At 41.4% G+C, this 19,222-nt stretch overlaps 1 protein-coding gene across 1 annotated transcript in view; it reads right to left on the reverse strand.

The window, feature by feature from the left end:
* TMEM123 (transmembrane protein 123) overlaps nt 1-19,120 on the reverse strand; it is a 62,622-nt gene extending 43,502 nt beyond the window's left edge. Inside the window, exons 1-2 of the mRNA XM_033204582.1 lie at nt 18,629-19,120; nt 14,922-14,978 (exon numbers count right to left, since the gene is read on the reverse strand). Coding sequence (XP_033060473.1) covers nt 14,922-14,978; nt 18,629-18,728 — 157 coding nt within the window. The 5' untranslated portion in view covers nt 18,729-19,120. The remainder of the gene's footprint in view (nt 1-14,921; nt 14,979-18,628) is intronic.
* Nucleotides 19,121-19,222: the final 102 nt, after the last annotated feature.

Genomic DNA, 19,222 nt, shown 5'->3' on the forward strand with positions numbered 1-19,222 from the left:
TGTCTGTCTATTCAGATTCCTTGCCCATTTTAAAATTGGATTACTTATTTTCTTTCTATAGCGTTGAATTCTTTATATATTTTAATGCTAACCCCTTAACAAACACATAGCTTGCAAATATTTTCTCCAAATCTGTATGATGTCTCTTCATTCTGTTGTTTCCTTTTTAAGAAGAAGCTTTTCAGTTTGATGTAATCTTGTCTGTTTTTGTTTTTGTTGCCTGTGCTTTTGGGGCCAAATCTAAAATATCATCACCCAGAGCAATGTTGTGTAGTTTTTCCTATTTTTTTCTAGTAGTTTTACAACTTCAGGATTCATGTTAAATCTTTAACTCATTTTGAGTTGATTTTTCCATATGGAAATCATGTGGTCTGAGATAAGGGTGCTATTTCATTCTTCTGCATGTGGATAATCAGTTTTCCCAACATAATTCATTAAATAGACTGTCCTTTTCCGTTGTGTATTCTTGCACCTTTGTCTGAAATCAACTGGCCATCTATATGTGATGGGAACTCTTAAAATCTACTCTCTTAACAATTTTCAAGTACACAACATATTGTGAACTACAGTCACCACAATATACAGTAGCTTTGTGGTGGGAGTACTTTGAATAATTTTTTAAAAATACATACTTTGCTGTATTTCCAGAATTTCTACAATGGGCTGGGCAGAGTGGCTCACACCTGTAATCCCAGCACATTGGAAGGCCAAGGCAGAAGGACTGCTTGAGCCCAGGAGTTTCAGACCAGCTTGGGCAACAAAGCGAGATTCCATCTTTATAAAAATAAATAAATAATAAATTTCCACAAGAACCTGTATTATCTTCATAATCAGAAAAAAATAACAAAAAGACACAGACAAGCTAACAAAAAGACAACCCAATTTTTAAAAATGGCAAACGACTTGGATAAACGTTTCTTCACAGAAAATATACAGATGACCAATAATCACATGAAAAAATGTTCAACATCATTAGTTACCAAGGAATTGCAAATCAAAAACACATCATGCCCATTAGGACAGATACAACCAGAAAACCATACCGTAACAAGGACTGGTGAGGATATGAAGAAAATAAAACCCTTATACACTGCTGGTGTGTATGTAAAATGGTGTGGCTACTTTGGAAAACAGTTTGGCAGTTCATTAAACAAAGTTACCATATGACCTAGCAATTCTGCTAGGTATATTCACAATAAAAATGAAAACATATGTCCACACAAAAGGGTTTACACAAACATTCATAGAAGCATTATTCATAATACCAAAAGGTGGAACCAACTCCAATGTCCATCAACAGATGAATGGATAAACCATAGGTGACATACTCATTCTGTGAATTGTGTGGCCATAAAAGAGAATGAAGTACGGAAATAAGACAGTCACGAAAGACTACATACTACATGACTCCATATTACAGGACTCCATTCATATGAAAGTCCAGAATAGGAAAATGAAAGTAGATTTGTGGTTGCTTAGGACTGGTGGGGGCAAAAGCAGGGAGGATAAGGGGGTGATAAATAAAAAGCACGGGGTTTCTTTTTGAGGTGATGAAAATGTTCTAAAATTGACTGTGGTGATGGTTAACCATACCTGTGAATATACTAAAAATCACTCGACTGTACACTTGAAATGGGGTGTGTGATTATATAAATTTAATTATATTGTACGTGAATTACATCTCAGTGAAGATTTTTTTTAAAACATGCATGAAGTTTCCTTAACAAAAAGACAAAACAAAGAAACCAAAAGCCCTTATGAAAATATTCTTGGTTTAACTCCTTATTTTTTATTTTATTTTATTTTATATTTTTGAGATGGAGTTTCCCTCTACCGCCCAGGCTGGAGTGCAGTGGCATGCTCTCAGCTCACTGCAGCTTCCACCTCCCAGGTTCAAGTGATTCTCCTGCCTCAGCCGTCCGAGTAGCTGGGACTACAGGCATGCATCATCACATCTGGCTAATTTTTGCATTTTTAGTAGAGACAGGCTTTTGCCATGTTGGTCAGGCTGGTATCAAACTCCTGACCTCAACTGATCTGCCTGCCACGGCCTCCCAAAGTGCTGGGATTACAGGCATGAGCCACCGCGCCCACCTCAATTTAACTCCTTATAAAATGGAGTGTAATTCAAAGCCAGGAAGACTGGTGCATGCATTACTTTACTAATAGATTTTAAACAAAATTATGTATTTAAAAAATACAGACACGCAAAGAGATGAAGAGCCATGCAGTTAATGTTCAGTACCAATTATTGTTTAACTCTACTTACTGCTTAACTCAAAGTTTATTCCTAAGAACTTCATATATACATCTGGGAAAAATTATTCATGAGAAATCTTAGTGTTACTCAACATGATGGAGTAAGTCATCAATTTTAGTCTGAAAGAAGGAAGTCATGGGAATCCAAAGCAAGCCTGCCTGCTCTCCGCGAAAAAGGAGTATTTAATGCAAAAGAAAGACAATAAGAAAGAATGCCAAGTATTAAATGCCAATTGAATTCATTCTGCTATTCACACTAGAATTTAGACTGAACCCACTGTGAGCCAGACAACTTCATTATGGAAAGACAACAGGAACCCAGAGTTTGGTAGTTGATTTTTCTGATCTAGTTCTACTTTTTTTGGCCTATGTTTTATCTTCTACACCATCTTTTATTTTTCCAGCTTTTGAAAAGGAAAAAAAACAAGTATTAAAAAATGCCTCCAAGTTTTGTTTTCCTGTTAGTTTTGTTGCTGTTGTACACTTCGTTTTTGGGATTTTTGCGTGCTTTTTCAGTTTGTGTACTTTCCCCCACTGTTTATCTCTTCTAATCCCCATTCATGACTTCCTCCACCTACTCACACCATCCCACGGGCAAATTCAGTATTTCCTGGGTTTTCCCAGAATTTACATGATAGGCTGGTTACTCAACCCAGCCCCATCTCTGTAACCCTCAAAATACAAAAATTAGCTAGGTGTGGTGGCACACACCAGTAATCCCAGCTACTCGGGAGGCTGAGGCAGGAGAATTGCTTGAACCCAGGAGGCAGAGGTTGCAGTGAGTTGAGATCGAGCCACTGTACTCCAACCTGGGTGACAGAATGAGACTCTTATCTCAAAAAAAAAAAAAAAAAACAACTTTTTTTTTTTACGTTTAAAATGTTAAATGTTCCCTTTTATAGTTCACATAGCAATAAAGTACAGCAGTAGTCCTTAATCTGAACTGCAAGCATTTAATTTGGGTCCTAATTACAACTTTAAGAATGGAGATATACTTCAGGAAAGAAAGCACTAGTGCAGTTCCAATTGATTACTGTATCTGCTGTCTTTTTTTTTTTTTTTTTTTTTTTTTTGAGACGGAGTCTCGCTCTGTCGCCCGGGCTGGAGTGCAGTGGCCGGATCTCAGCTCACTGCAAGCTCCGCCTCCCGGGTTTACGCCATTCTCCTGCCTCAGCCTCCCGAGTAGCTGGGACTACAGGCGCCCGCCACCTCGCCCGGCTAGTTTTTTGTATTTTTTAGTAGAGACGGGGTTTCACCGTGTTAGCCAGGATGGTCTCGATCTCCTGACCTCGTGATCCGCCCGTCTCGGCCTCCCAAAGTGCTGGGATTACAGGCTTGAGCCACCGCGCCCGGCCTGTATCTGCTGTCTTTAGAGTACAGGGTGTATGAGAGTGCATAGTGGTTTAGAATCACTATAGAACTGAAAAAGACCCAGAGACATTAACAAGAAATTAACAAGAATCTACATTCTAAGTTGTCAGAATCTACATTTCTGGCCTCACGTGCTGGGCCTGCTGTTTTTGATGTCTCAAAATATAATTCTTTTTTTGAAATATATGTTCCTCAGTCCTGTTTCAGGGCTTCTGCCTGGAATGTTCCTCCCCCTAGTATCTGTAGGGCTGGCTCCTTCCTGTCATGGAGGTCTCAGCTCAGATGATCCCACCTTAGAGAGGGCTTCCCTGACCAACCAATCTGCAGCCCTTCCTAGTCACTTTTTTCCACATTGCCCTCTTTATGCCTGGAGGTAGATAAGTGTTTTACCATGTTTATTTATTTATTTATTTATTATTATTTTTTGAGACAAAGTCTTGCTCTGTCACCCAGGCTGGAGTACAGTGGCACAATCTCGGCTCACTGCAACCTCTGCCTCACAGGATCAAGCAATTCTCCTGCCTCAGCCTTCTGAGTAGCTGGGATTACAGGCACACACCACCACACCCAGCTAACTTTTGTTATCTTCAGTAGAGACAGGGTTTCACCATGTTGGCCAGGCTGGTCTCACATTCCTGACCTCAAGGGATCTGCCCACCTCAGCCTCCCAGAGTGCTGGGATTACAGCCATGAGCCACCATGCCCAGTCGATTTATTTTTAATCACAATCCAAAATCATCATCTTTAGTTGTTTACTTCCTTTTAGTCTATGTCCCTCCACCTGGATATTATCTTCATGAGAGCAGGAACTTATCCATCTTATTTACCACTCTATGCCATGTGCCTAAAACAGTGACTAGCAGAGTGGGCAGTCCAAACTAATAGCTGTTCACTGAGTAAGTTAGCTTAATATTGCATGATTTTCCTATATTTCATTCCTTTAAACGAAACTGAATGATGTTAAAAATCACCAGCAATGGGTTCCAACATGGCCAAATAGGAACAGCTCCAGTCTACAGCTCCCAGCATGAGCAATGAAGAAGATGGGTAGATTCCCGCATTTCCAACTGAGGTACCCGGTTCATCTCACTAGGGCTTGTCGGACAGTGGGTGCAGCCCACGGAGTGTGAGCCAAAGCAGGGCAGGGCATCACCTCACCAGGGAAGCACAAGGGGTTGGGGAATTCCCCCATCCTAGCAAAGGGAAGCCGTGACAGACAGTACCTGGAAAATCGGGACACTCCCACTCTAATATTGCGCTTTTTCAATGGTCTTAGCAAACGGCACACCAGGAGATTATATCCCATGCCTGGCTCGGAGGGTCCCATGCGCACAGAGCCTCGCTCACTGCTAGCACAGCAGTCTGAGATTGAACTACAAGGTGACAGGGAGGCTGGGTGAGGGGCGTTCGCCAGTGCTGAGGCTTGAGTAGGTAAACAAAGTGGCCAGGAAGCTCGAACTGGGTGGAGCCCACCACAGCTAAAGGAGGCCTGCCTGCCTCTGTAGATTCCACCTCTCGGGGCAGGGCATAGCTGAACAAAAGGCAGCAGAAACTTCTGCAGACTTAAACGTCCCTGTCTGACAGCTTTAAAGAGAGTAGTGGTTCTCCCAGCATGCAGTTTGAGATGTGAGAACGGACAGACTGCCTCCTCAAGTGGGTCCCTGACCCCCAAGAAGCCTAACTGGGAGTCACCTACCAGCTGGGGCCGACTGACACCTCATACAGCCAGGTGCCCCTCTGAGATGAAGCTTCCAGAGGAAGGATCAGGCAGCAACATTTGCTGTTCTGCAGCCTCTGCTGGTGACACCCAGGCAAACAGGGTCTGGAGTAGACCTCCAGCAAACTCCAACAGACCAATAGCTGAGGGTCCTGACTTAGAAGGAAAACTAAAAAACAGAAAGGACACCCACACCAAAACCCCATCTGTATGTCACCATCATCAAAGACAAAAGGTAGATAAAACCACAAAGATGGTGAGAAACCAGAGCAGAAAAGCTGAAAATTCTGAAAATTAGAGCGCCTCTTCTCCTCCAAAGGAACGCAGCTCCTCGCCAGCACCAGAACAAAGCTGGATGGAGAATGACTTTGACGAGTTGAGAGAAGGCGGCTTCAGATGATCAGCAATAATGAACTTCCCCAAGCTAAAGAAGGATGTTCGAACCCAACGTGAAGAAGCTAAAAACCGTGAAAAAAGATTAGACGAATGGCTAACTAGAATAAACAGCGTAGAGAAGACCTTAAATGACCTGATGGAGTTGAAACCATGGCACAAGAACTACATGACGCATGCACAAGCTTCAGTAGCTGATTCATCAAGTGGGAGAAAGGGTATCAGTGACTGAAGATCCAATGAATGAAATGAAGCAAGATGAGAAGTTTAGAGAAAAAAGAGTAAAAAGAAAAATGAACAAAGCCTCCATGAAATACGACACTATGTAAAAAGACCAAATCTACGTCTTGTGTACCTGAAAGTGACGATGAGCATGGAACCAAATTGGAAAACACTCTTCAGGATATTATCCAGGAGAACTTCCCCAACCTAGCAAGGCAGGCCAACATTCAAATTCAGGAAATACAGAGAACACCACAAAGACACTCCTCAAGAACAACAACTCCAAGACACATAATTGTCAGATTCACCAAAGTTGAAATGAAAGAAAAAATATTAAAGGCAGCCAGAGAGAAAGGTTGGGTTACCCACGAAGCAAAGCCCATCAGACTAACACCAGCTCTCTTAGCAGAAACTCTACAAGCCAGAAGAGAGTGGGGACAAATATTCAACACTCTTTAAGAAAAGACTTCTCCACCCAGAATTTCATATCCAGCCAAACTAAGCTTCATAAGTGAAGGAGAAATAAAATCCTGTACAGACAAGCAAATGCTGAGAGATTTTGTCACCACCAGGCCTGCCTTACAAGAGCTCCTGAAGGAAGCACTAAACACATAGAAAGGAACAACCAGTACTAGCGACTGCAAAAATATGCCAAATTGTAAAGATCACCATTGACAGGAAGAAACTGCATCAACTAATGGGCAAAATAACCAGCTAACGTCATAATGACAGGATCAAATTCACATATAACAATACTACCCTTGGCCGGGCGCAGTGGCTCAAGCCTGTAATCCCAGCACTTTGGGAGGCCAAGACGGGCGGATCACGAGGTCAGGAGATCGAGACCATCCTGGCTAACAGGGTGAAACCCCGTCTCTACTAAAAAAATACAACAAATTAGCCGGGCGAGATGGCGGGCGCCTGTAGTCCCAGCTACTCGGGAGGCTGAGGCGAGAGAATGGCATAAACCCGGGAGGCGGAGCTTGCAGTGAGCTGAGATCCGGCCACTGCACTCCAGCCTGGGCGACAGAGCGAGACTCCGTCTCAAAAAAAAAAAACAAAAAACAATACTACCCTTAAATGTAAAGGGGCTAAATGCTCCAATTAAAAGACACAGTCAGCAAATTGGATAGAGTCTAGACCCATCAGTGTGCTGTATTCAGGAGACCCATCTCATGTGCAGAGACACACATATGCTCAAAATAAACGGATGGAGGAAGATCTACCAAGCAAATGGAAAACAAAAAAAAAGCAGGGGTTGCAATCCTAGTCTCTGATACAACAGACTTTAAACCAACAAAAATCAAAACAGACAAAGGCCATTACATAATAGTAAAGGGATCAATTCAACAAAAGCTAACTATCCTGAATATATATGCATCCAATACAGGAGCACCCAGATTCATAAAGCAAGTCCTTAGAGACCTACAAAGAGACTTAGACTCCCACACAATAATAATAGGAGACTTTAACACCCCATTGTCAACATTAGACAGATCAACGAGACAGAAAGTTAACAAGGATATATCCAGGACTTGAACTCAGCTCTGTACAAAGCAGACCTAATAGACATCTACAGAACTCTTCACCCCAAATAAACAAATATACGTTCTGCTCAGCACCACATCACTCCAAAATTCCAAAATTGACCACATAGTTGGAAGTAAAGCACTCCTCAGCAAATGTACAAGAACAGAAATTATAACAAACTGTCTCTCGGACCACAGTGCAATCAAACTACAACTCAGGATTAAGAAACTCACTCAAAACTGCTCAACTACATGGAAACTGAACAACCTGCTTTTAAATGACTACTGGGTACATAACGAACTAAAGGCAGAAATAAAGATGTTCTTTGAAACCAATGAGAACAAAGACACAACATACCAGAATCTCTGGGACACATTTAAAGCAGTGTGTAGAGGGAAATTTATAGCACTAAATACCCACAAGAGAAAGCAGAAAATATCTAAAATTGACACCCTAATATCACAATTAAAAGAACTAGAGAAGCAAGAGCACATTCAAAAGCTAGCAGAAGGCAAGAAGTAACAAAGATCAGAGCAGAAATGAAGGAGATAGAGACACAAAAAAACCCTTTAAAAAAAAAAATCAATGAATTCAGGAGCTGGTTTTTTGAAAAGATAACAAAACTGATAGACCACTAGCAAGGCTAAGAAAGAGGAAAAGAGAGAAGAATCAAATAAATAGATGCAATAAAAAATGATAAAGGGGATATCACTACTGATCCCACAGAAATACAAACTACCATCAGTGAATACTATAAACACCTCTACACAAATCAACTAACTAGAAAATCTAGAAGAAATGGGTAAATTCCTGGACACATACACCCTCCCAAGACTACACCACGAAGAAGCTGAATCCCCGAATAGACTAATATCAGCCCCTGAAACTGAGGCAATAATTAACAGCCTACCAACCAAAAAAAGTCCAGGACCAGATGGATTCACAGCCGAATTCTACCAGAGGTACAAGGAGGAGCTGGTACCATTCCATCTGAAACTATTCCAATCAATAGAAAAAGACGGAATCCTCCCTAATTGATTTTATGAGGCCAGCATCATCCTGATACCAAAGCCTGGCAAAGACACAACAAAAAAAGAGAATTTTAGACCAATATCCCTGGTGAACATCGATGCAAAAATTCTCAATAAAATACTGGCAAACCAAATCCAGCAGCACATCAAAAAGCATATCCACCACGATCAAGTTGGCTTCATCCCTGGGATACAAGGCTGGTTAAACATATGCAAATCAATAAACATAATACATCATATAAACAGAACCAACAACAAAAAACCACATAATTATCTGAATAGATGCAGAAAAGGCCTTTGACAAAATTCAACAGCAATTCATGCTAAAAACTATTAATAAACTAGGTATTGATGGGACATATCTCAAAATAATAAGAGCTATTTATGACAAACCCACAGCCAATATCTTACTGAATGGGCAAAAACTGGAAGCATTCCCTTTGTAAACTGGCACAATGGGAGGCCGAGATGGGCGGATCACGAGGTCAGGAGATCGAGACCATCCTGGCTAACACGGTGAAACCCTGTCTCTACTAAAAAAATACAAAAATCTAGCCGGGCGAGTTGGCAGGCGCCTGTAGTCCCAGCTACTCGGGAGGCTGAGGCAGGAGAATGGCGTAAACCCGGGAGGCGGAGCTTGCAGTGAGCTGAGATCCGGCCACTGCACTCCAGCCCGGGAGAGCGAGACTCCGTCTCAAAAAAAAAAAAAAAAAAAAAAAAAAAAAAAAAAGAAAACTGGCACAAGACAGGGATCCCCTCTCTCACCACTCCTATTCAACATGGTGTTGGAAGTTCTTGTCAGGGCAATCAGGCAGGAGAAAGAAATAAAAGGTATTCAATTAGGAATAAAGAGGAAGTCAAATTGTCCCTGTTTGCAGATGACATGATTGTAGTATTTAGAAAACCTCATCGTCTCAGCCCAAAATCTCCTTAAGCTGATAAGCAACTTCAGCAAAGTCTCAGGATACAACATCAATGTGCAAAAATCACAAGCATTCCTCTACACCAATGACAGACAGAGAGCCAAATCATGACTGAACTCCCATTCACAATTGCTTCAAAGAGAATAAGATACCTAGGAATCCAACTTACAAGGGATGTGAAGGACCTCTTCAAGGAGAACTACAAACCAGTGCTCAACGAAATAAAAAATGACACAAATGGAAGAACATTCCATGCTCATGGACAAGAAGGATCGATATCATGAAAATGGCCATATTGCCCAAGGTAATTTATAGATTCAATGCCATCCACATCAAGCTGCCAATGACTTTCTTCACAGAATTGGAAAAAACTACTTTCAAGTTCATATGGAAACTAAAAAGAGCCCACATTGCCAAGTCAATCCTAAGCCAAAAGAACAAAGCTGGAGGCATCACGCTACCTGACTTCCAACTGTATTACAAGGCTACAGTAACCAAAACAGCATGGTACTGGTACCAAAACAGAGATATAGGCCAATGGAACAGAACAGAGCCCTCAGAAATAATACCACACATCTACAACCATCTGATCTTTGACAAACCTGACAAAAACAAGAAATGGGGACAGGAGTCCCTATTTAATAAATGGTGCTGGGAAAACTGGCTAGCCATATGTAGAAAGCTGAAACTGGATCCCTTCCTTACACCTTATACAAAAAGTAATTCAAGATGGATTAAAGACTTAAATGTTAGACCTAAAACCATAAAAACCCTAGAAGAAAACCTAGGCAATACCATTCAGGACATAGGCATGGGCAAGGACTTCATGACTAAAACACCAAAAGCAATGGCAACAAAAGCCAAAATTGACAAATGGAATCTAATTAAACTAAGGAGCTCCTGCACAGCAAAAGAAACTACCATCAGAGTGAACAGTCAACCTACAGAATGGGAGAAAATTTTTACAATCTACCCATCTGACAAAGGGCTAATATCCAGAATCTACAAAGAACTTAAATTTACAAGAAAAAACTCAAACAACCCCATCAAAAAGTGGGCAAAGGATATGAACAGACACTTCTCAAAAGACATTTATGCAGCCAACAGACACATGAAAAAATGCTCATCATCACTGGCCATCAGAGAAATGCAAATCAAATCCACAATGAGATACCACCTCACACTAGTTAGAATGGTGATCATTAAAAAGTCAGGAAACAGCAGGTGCTGGAGAGGATGTGGAGAAATAGGAACACTTTTACATTGTTGGTGGGACTATAAACTAGTTCAACCATTGTGGAAGACAGTGTGCGATTCCTCAAGGATCTACAACTAGAAATACCATTTGACCCAGCCATCCCATTACTAGGCATATACCCAAAGGATTATAAATCATGCTGCTACAAAGACACATGCACATGTATGTTTATTGCGGCAGTGTTCACAATAGCAAAGACTTGGAACCAACCCAGATGTCCATCAGTGATAGACTGGATTAAGAAAATGTGGCCCATATACACCATGGAATACTATATAGCTACAAAAAAGGATGAGTTCATGTCTTTTGCAGGGACATGGCTGAAGCCGGAAACCATCATTCTAAAGAAATTATCCCAAGGACAGAAAACCAAATACCGCATGTTCTCACTCATAGGTGGAAATTGAAAAGTAAGAAACTTGGACACAGGGCGGGGAACATCACACACCAGGGCCTGTCATGGGGTGGGGGTAAGGGGGGAGGGATAGCATTAGGAGATATACCTAATGCAAATGATGCGTCAAAGGGTGCAGCACACCAACATGGCACATGTATGCGTATGTAACAAATCTGCATGTTGTGCACATGTACCCTAGAACTTAAAGCATAAAAAAAATTACCAGTAATTTTCAGATGCAATCTCAAAAACATAAGTTGAAAACAATTAACTTTCTGAGGAGCTGAAGCAGTTATTTTAAATGTACTATGAATTCTTTGGTTAGAAAAATTCTTTCCTACATCAAATCTCTAGAGAAAAACCAGTATTGATATCTCTATGTCTCTCTGTGTATCTATCACTATTTGTATCTATCACCATTTTTATCTATCAATCAATCAATCAATCATCTGTATCACCATTTGTAACTAAAGCAACCTGTCAGGCCAACTGGTTCCTGTCTTTGATTGACTTACAAACTCACAGAAAGTTTCCATTTAATATTCTTTTCATACATAAAACATTTTATCTAAAATAAATAGAAGAAGGTAGTGTGACATATGGAATTATATACCTGATAAATTCTTTCCACTTCAGTGGGACTTTCATTGTTGCAATTGGGGGTAAAAATTGGAATACAGAATAAGCTGTTCCCAAATTTCTACTGCTTTCTTCTGTAGAAATCTAAATGCAAGACAGGTCCAAATGCTCAAAATTGTGGTTAAAAGTTCAGTAGTGCAGAATTAGATTCAACAAAGGATAAAAGGAAAAGGTACCTAATAGTGTAATAAAATATTTTTAAAATAAGACCCTCTCACAACTACCCATCCCTGCCATGTCTATGGAAAAAACTAACCCCACCGGAGTGGCCCAAATGACTATGCCAAGGATGAGTAACCAAACCAATAGCAATCATAATAGATGGAACATACATGATTAAGAGATAAACAGCTTTGGAAAGGAGTTGGTGCAAGTTATATCCAAGAAAAGAGCTTCAGATTGGATGATGGTAACCCAATCCTCTGAGATCCCTCTTCGTTGGGAAGCATCAATGCTAGGTGATCAAGGAGACAGCTGTATCCTGAATGATACTGAGCTGCTGTTCTAGTTACTGATGATATCTGCACTCCCATCTAGACCATGCTACATTTCCTTACATCCTTGCCCAAACCCACTATGAAAAATAATCTGGGCATGTGTCTTCCTTGCACTATAAAGCGTAAATTCATCCATCCACAGAATCTAAAATATACTCTGACTACAAATGAAATAAGCGGAAATTATTTTCTCTGTAAGATGAAAGTGTGTCAAACAAGTCCCTGCAGACAAGAATGTCAAAAGTATAGCTGTCTTCAAATAATGATTAGGGGACATAAAAAAAGAACTGTTATATGTAACTCCGTGGTACATTGGAAAGCAACCTCCATTCCTGTTGTTTGACTTTAAGTACCTATGTTACTGTACAAACAGTGAACAGCTGTAATAATGGATAGGATTGGAGCACAAACCAGTACATATCTGCAAAATGTATATAATAGTGTTTTGACAAGGCAAATCAGCAATTACAAAATATGTATTTCGTTCCACAACTGAGTTCAACCAACCAAAAATACACATATTCTGCATACCTACTATGCACCAGGCATAGAGTGAGATGTCAGAATGAATAAATCATAGATTTCACTCTCAAGGAACTTAGATGGAGACCAAAACAAGAGAAAAAAAGATTCTCTGAAACTCCAACGTGGTGAGTCCTATAAATGTGATACACACCCAACATTCTCAGTAGTACTGCAGGCAGTCTCCGCTTTTTCCGATAGTACATTCCTGGAATACACATCATAATGGAATTTGCCAAACATGCTATTTTCCTAGTGAGAGGGAATATGGTGCCCCAGAAAGAGCACTAAATAAACAGCACCAAATAGATTGGTAAACGGTATGTTCCAAGAAGCAAAGCTTCAACAACGGTATGCGTAACTAAACACAGTTAAGCATCCATCCTGTAAAAATACACAAACTTAACGTGTTTCAAAAGTGTTTTCAAGATACAAAGAGGAATGCAACAGTTAGGAGAAGTATAACACATTGTGCAAAAACATTTTTAATAGTTGTATTACCTGTTCTCCTTCTAGAAAAATTTGAGGCAATGCTTTTCTTCTCAAAAAATTTCCCTGTGCTAGAAGGGGCATTTGAAATCATCCCACTGACTCTGGAGCTGCCCTCAAAGTATTGAGTTGATTTTTAATAATCATTCACAGTGAAAAGCACTTTTTAAAAGTAAGGCCATAACCCATTTCAGACAGTGTGATAAAGAGACATAGGTTTTAGAATACAACTGGGTTTCAAATCCTGAATGTGACACTTAGTGTCATGTGATCTTGGGCATTTCCTAACCACTCTTGAGTTTCAATTTCCCCATGTGTAAACCAGAAATGACACCTACCTCACCACGGTTAGATTAGTAAATGTATGAGGAGTATCTTGTAAGTTGTAGGCATTCAATAAATGGTGTCTATTGCTAATATTACTGTCTTTATGTTTCTTCTACCTCCTTTGTTTACCCGAGGTTAAAAGTTTAGTGCAGAATTAGATTCAATAAAAGGAAAAGGTACCTAATAGTATAATCAAATTTTTTTTAACTAAGATCCTTTCACAACTACCCAATGATAACCACTACTACATTTTGGAGTAATCCATCTAGACTTTTTTCCTCTCAATGAAAATGTTTCCTGTAGAATTACTAAAACTAGAATAAAAGTATGTCCTGAGTACATACCACCAGACACCAGTCGAAAAGGCAGAGATAATGAAAGAAAGAACAGCAGTAAACCAAGAACATAAACTAAGTGAAACACTGGGATGCCCCACAGAAATAAAAACTCCAGCAAGTTGCAAAGCAGCATGAATGTACTTAGCGCCACTGAGCTTTACACTGAAGAAAATGGTTAGTTATACATTTTATGTCATGTATATTTTGCCACAAAATAAAAACAAAAAGCAAAACCCCCTAGAAGTTAAGGCTTGGTCCATTTTGTAGTCTTAGAACCTAGAATGTGCTAGCTCATTAGAGTCAATATTCTCTGAATAAAAGTAAACAAGTTAGTGACAGGATTGGTGTACCTTTTTCTAGTTTCCAACTCAGTCAACTGTGAAGATTAAGGGTAGTGAGAAGATAACTAAAAAATTGTTTACAAGAAACATACCTTGATGATTTACTACTGATATTGATGACATCAGCCTGGTTCTTGTATCTTTCTATGCTAGTGAACTCAGAGGCCCAAGGCTTTGTCCCAAACTAAAATCACAGGGTAAGGGCCTCACGAAGTGTTTGGGTTGAGTCTGCCTCATGGGTGAAATGTAAGTAGGGTCTCCTTAGAGTCAGCAGAGGTATATTAAGGCTGCCATGGCTGACTAGTTTAGAGTGATTTGTTTCATCAGCAAGACCTTAAGACTTCTGTACCAACATTTCTTATCTACAGGCAAACTACAAAACCCCCACATCTAAAAATGGCTTCAAAAATTCGTAACATGAAATTCTGATACACTTTTTGTTTTAGAATTTATTCACATCTTTATAAGACTGAGAAAGACTAATCCAGCGAACTATCACTTACTGATGTCTACTATAGAGCACTAGGGCAGGTTATTGCGATTCACGGGTGAAGAACTCAGGGTTAAAACAGGTTAGTGAATCAGCTTATGCCTACTTCCCTGGCTGTTATTATTTCATGTACCCTAGACAAATGAAAATTTGTTTTTTTAATCTTTTAAAACTCACCTGTTGAGTTAGCACTGGAGTTGTGTGGAGGCCCAAAATTCTCTATGTTTGCAGATGCTGTAAAAATAAAGAAATATCCTGTTATGAAAGAACATATAACTAAGAATACTGGCAATATGTGGTTTTCTGCCTAGGGGGAGTTGGGGTAGTGGTGTCGAGAGGGTAGATTATTCCACAGGAAGTTCTACTTTTGCCCCTGTTGTTATGAAACATATCTTGAAGCTGTCACTAAAAGGGACTGTATTATCAGGTTTTTCAAGATAAACATCTAGCTTATGTAACAAACACTTACATAGTACTTACTATGTACCAGCCACTGAATGCAATAGCTTTGCCAAAATTCATTCACCCACACAATTGGGGACAGATGGACCAATTTCTGCCACTGACAGCTCTGCTGAGTGGAGTGGACCATTTCAGGAGAGGCCCTTTCTACTCACAGGCATCTCTAGGTCTTGCACCACCCAACCAACACCCCTAATTTCATACAATGGAGGGATAAAATAGGATTTTCTTATTTAACTGCAAGCCTTCTCAGTACAGTTTTAATTTTTAAATTAGTACCTTTAGATTTGGAAAACATGTCAGAGATTTCTATGTCCCAATTAAGCAACTTTTCGGAGTGCTTTATTCGTTTTGAGTCTTTGTCTAATGAAGATTAAATATGTATACCACATAGGAAGAGAGCAAGTGTATTACTGTGTCCTTTTCACAAAGATGAACTCTCCCCCACTTGAAAAAAAAAATCCTCAAAGTACAAAGAAAAGCAGTAACTTTGAAGGATTTATCTTTACTTCTTGGGCAAATTTCTTCTTTGTGAGAATTTCTTCTTCTTGATGGGACTATCATCTATTTATCACAAAAGAATACAGTGTAAGATTAACTTGAAAAAGATCAAGGTCAATAGACCATGTAGATGTATTTAGCAGCAGATAGCAAATAATTGCCAACATTATTAGGTGCTTACCACAAGCCAGGGTTATGTGCATTAGCTCATCTAACCCTCTCAACAATTCTTAGACAGGAGTATTGTTTTGCAGACAAGAACTGAGGCCCAGAGAAGGCCATCCAGATAGAAAGTGGCAGAGACTGGAATTGGACCAGATTGTTTGATTCCTAAGCCTGCGGATATGAGTGCCAAAATGGAACTACTGATTTTCTACTCGAAACCTGCCCCCCACCTTCCCAATTGTTGCATTACCAGCTGCTCAGCCCCAAAAGCAAGAGGTCATCCTTTGATTCTTCCCTCTTCCTCATCCCACCCTCCAATCCATCGGCAAGTGATTAGTCCCAAACCCCAACAGATCTAGAATGCACCCTTTTATCTCCATTGCCACTCACCATCATCTTTTGGCTGGGCTACCACAAACGCCTGTTTTTACTTCCCTGCTATTGTCACTCTTATGCGATGATTTCTTAATTTCTTGAATTAAGAAATTGAATACAGCCATTTTCAAGCCACCTCAATCCTTGCACTTTTCAGTTACAAGTCAAAAGAGTCCCTTCTTTCCACAAAGATTGTTCAAGGTGGGTTTCTGTCACTTGCCACTAAGAGTAATGACTAATAGCCTCCCCTCCCATCCTGTTAATGTTAATGTCATTCTTTGGAATACAATAAATCCTATTCACTGATTTGCAAACGTGCTCATAGTCTCCCTCCTCCAACTGATATTTATAAAGCTATGCAGCAGACTGTTAAGAATATTTTAAAAGCAGAATTTCAATAATGTTTTTATCTTCTCCCACAATATTCTAGGCAATGGTAGTACTGTGGAATACAAGCATTATCTACTTCAAGAGCCATCATCAACTAACATGGCTTAGTGGTGAAAAGGTTAATTGAAAAATTGGATTCTGATCTGAAACCAAACATGTATTAATTGTTTCACTTGCCAAAAATTAGCTTACTTATCTATAAAATGGGCACAATACTGTGAGGATCCAATGGGATGATTTACGGACCTAAATTAGTATAGCGTGGGATGCAAAGAAAATGTATCCAGTAAAAATCAGCCATATGAGTTTTAGTATGATTGCTAAAAATCACTATACTCCGTAATGATATTGTATACAGATTACACTATATATGAAGACTTGGATTAACAGTTACTAGCTTTTTTGAGAAATCTTCAATTGTTACCTTTTAGTCTAGTTGCAAGGTGACATCATAGTCTGTAGAAACAGATTCTACCTCTGGCTGGTTACACTAGTTTATGAATTCAGCGCTCTTCTACTACAGAGCATTTTAACTTTTCCAAATGGGACTAACCTCTAGTAAGACATTAAGTAATAAACAGAACAAACAGTGAGTGTTAAAATAGGGCAAAAAAAAAAAAAAATCTGTGTTATGAGGGCAAAAGAAAGAAAAGCATGGTGACTCACAATTTCTCTAATCGGTAATTCATTGGAGAAACAGTAAGGTTTATCTTCACAAACACAGCAACAAATTTTTAAAAATGGAGACCTCACCTCACGAAATAATTGGTATAAAATTAGGACCAAGATGTGATTTTACCACTTTTTTCTTAAATGATCTCAAAATTAGGTCTGCGAAGCCAGTTTGTCACATGCACAATTAAGCAAACAAAAAAGCTTCAGCAAAACGAAGAAAAATTGTTAATTCACCCAGATCATTCCAGAAAAAACAAGCGTTGTGCTTGAACGTTCCAGATTTACAAATTGCCTTCTTTTTCTCTTGCTGGATAAAACGAACCTAAGGCTAAATATACAGTGGATGGACAGAATTCAAAACCATGAAAACCTTGGTTCACTTAAAGTTAACTTATCCTAGTTTACTGACCATTACGTAGGGACCTGACTTCTGTAACAGTTGACCAAGGAGAACAGTATTTACACAGCAAATCCCAACTTCCTGGTTTCATCCAAAAAGGGCTGTTTAAAGTCTCCAAAGGGCCAAGGGCCTAAAAGGAAACAAATTCCGCCCTACACAGAAAAGCAATGTCAACATCATCCTGTTACGACCTTACTAGCGACGACGCGGGCCACCGGCGACTGTGCAGCTGTGCCCTTAACGCTGCGCAGCTGCCGCGCGCCGCGGCCGGGTGTTTATGGCACACGAGGGGTGGAGAGCGCCCCGCCAAGGGGGCAGCCGCCTCAACTGCAGCGAGGGCGGGGCGCGCTCCCCAAAGGCTCCCAGCTAGCTCCAAGAGGTCCGAAGCCTAACTTCGAGCGTCAGGGGGACCTTAAGACTGTAAGTCATCTGGATAATGCTGCATAATATTAGACGATGAAATGCCGGGGAAACGCTTGAAAAGCTCCCCAACTAACTGGGAGACGTTTCCGCGGGCCTCGGTAGACATATTTTTCAACTCAGCTAATCTTGTTTACAAACGGAAGCCTTAGATAAACTCTAACCTCGACAAACATTAACTTCAGGGAAAGGTTGTAAAAACCAACTTGCGGTAAACTCAACAGGTTATGCGCACCCGTCCCGGCCTGAGACCGCCGCTTCCAAAAAGCGAGAGGGGAAGCACCAGGCAATTTCCTCAGCAGGCGGCCCCGGGGCCAGCGGCTAACTGGCCCAAGCCTCAGTTTCCCCCCACCCTGCCCGGTCACCTCCGGGTCCGCCCCGAGCGTTCCACCAGAGACACGCGGAACTTTCTGTACCAGACTCCAACTTGGGAACCCAAGCCTCGGCAGCGCGCTGCGTCCCACGAACGGAGCTGGCGATCCCCGCGGCCACTTACCCGCCATGTGTGCGCTTTCACGGGCGGCCCCCAGCAGCGCTAGCACCTGCAGCGTTCCCAGGAGCAGCGCGGCCCAGGCACCTCGCGCGCCGAGTCCCATTGTTCCGAGGGCAGGATGCGGCGGCCTCGTGGGTTCCCAGCTGAGGTGGCGGCGGCGAGAGCGGCTCCTCTGCGCAGCCCGCGCCGGCTCCGCTTCCCCTTCGGCCGCTCACGTCTCCCCCTCCCGCCACTTGCCCCCCGAATGACCAAATAGGGCGCAGGAGCGGGACCTGGAGGGGGCGTCGCGTGCGCAGCGGGGGCGGCGGGGCCGGGCTGGGTGGCGCGGGGGCGGGCTCGGGGTTCTGGGCGTGGCGACTCGGCTCCCGGCCTCCCTCGCAGGCCCGCGCCTGGGAACCACAGAAGCCGCGAGCCGTTTTCTTTCTCTTCGGAAATGGCAGTTTTGTTGTCCTGGATGAAGGCGAGCGCCGCTGCCTCTCCGAATGCGGAGCACGCCGGCTTCGCGGTGCCCGGAAGGAAGTCTTTGAAGAGTAGTTTTGCGGGCAGGGAGGAGACAGGGGTGCGTGCGACTCAGAGTGAGAGGGAGGAGTTGCAGGG

This window comes from Trachypithecus francoisi, unplaced genomic scaffold (genome assembly GCF_009764315.1).
Source record: "Trachypithecus francoisi isolate TF-2019V2 unplaced genomic scaffold, Tfra_2.0 Lachesis_group8, whole genome shotgun sequence".
Taxonomy (NCBI): domain Eukaryota; kingdom Metazoa; phylum Chordata; class Mammalia; order Primates; family Cercopithecidae; genus Trachypithecus; species Trachypithecus francoisi.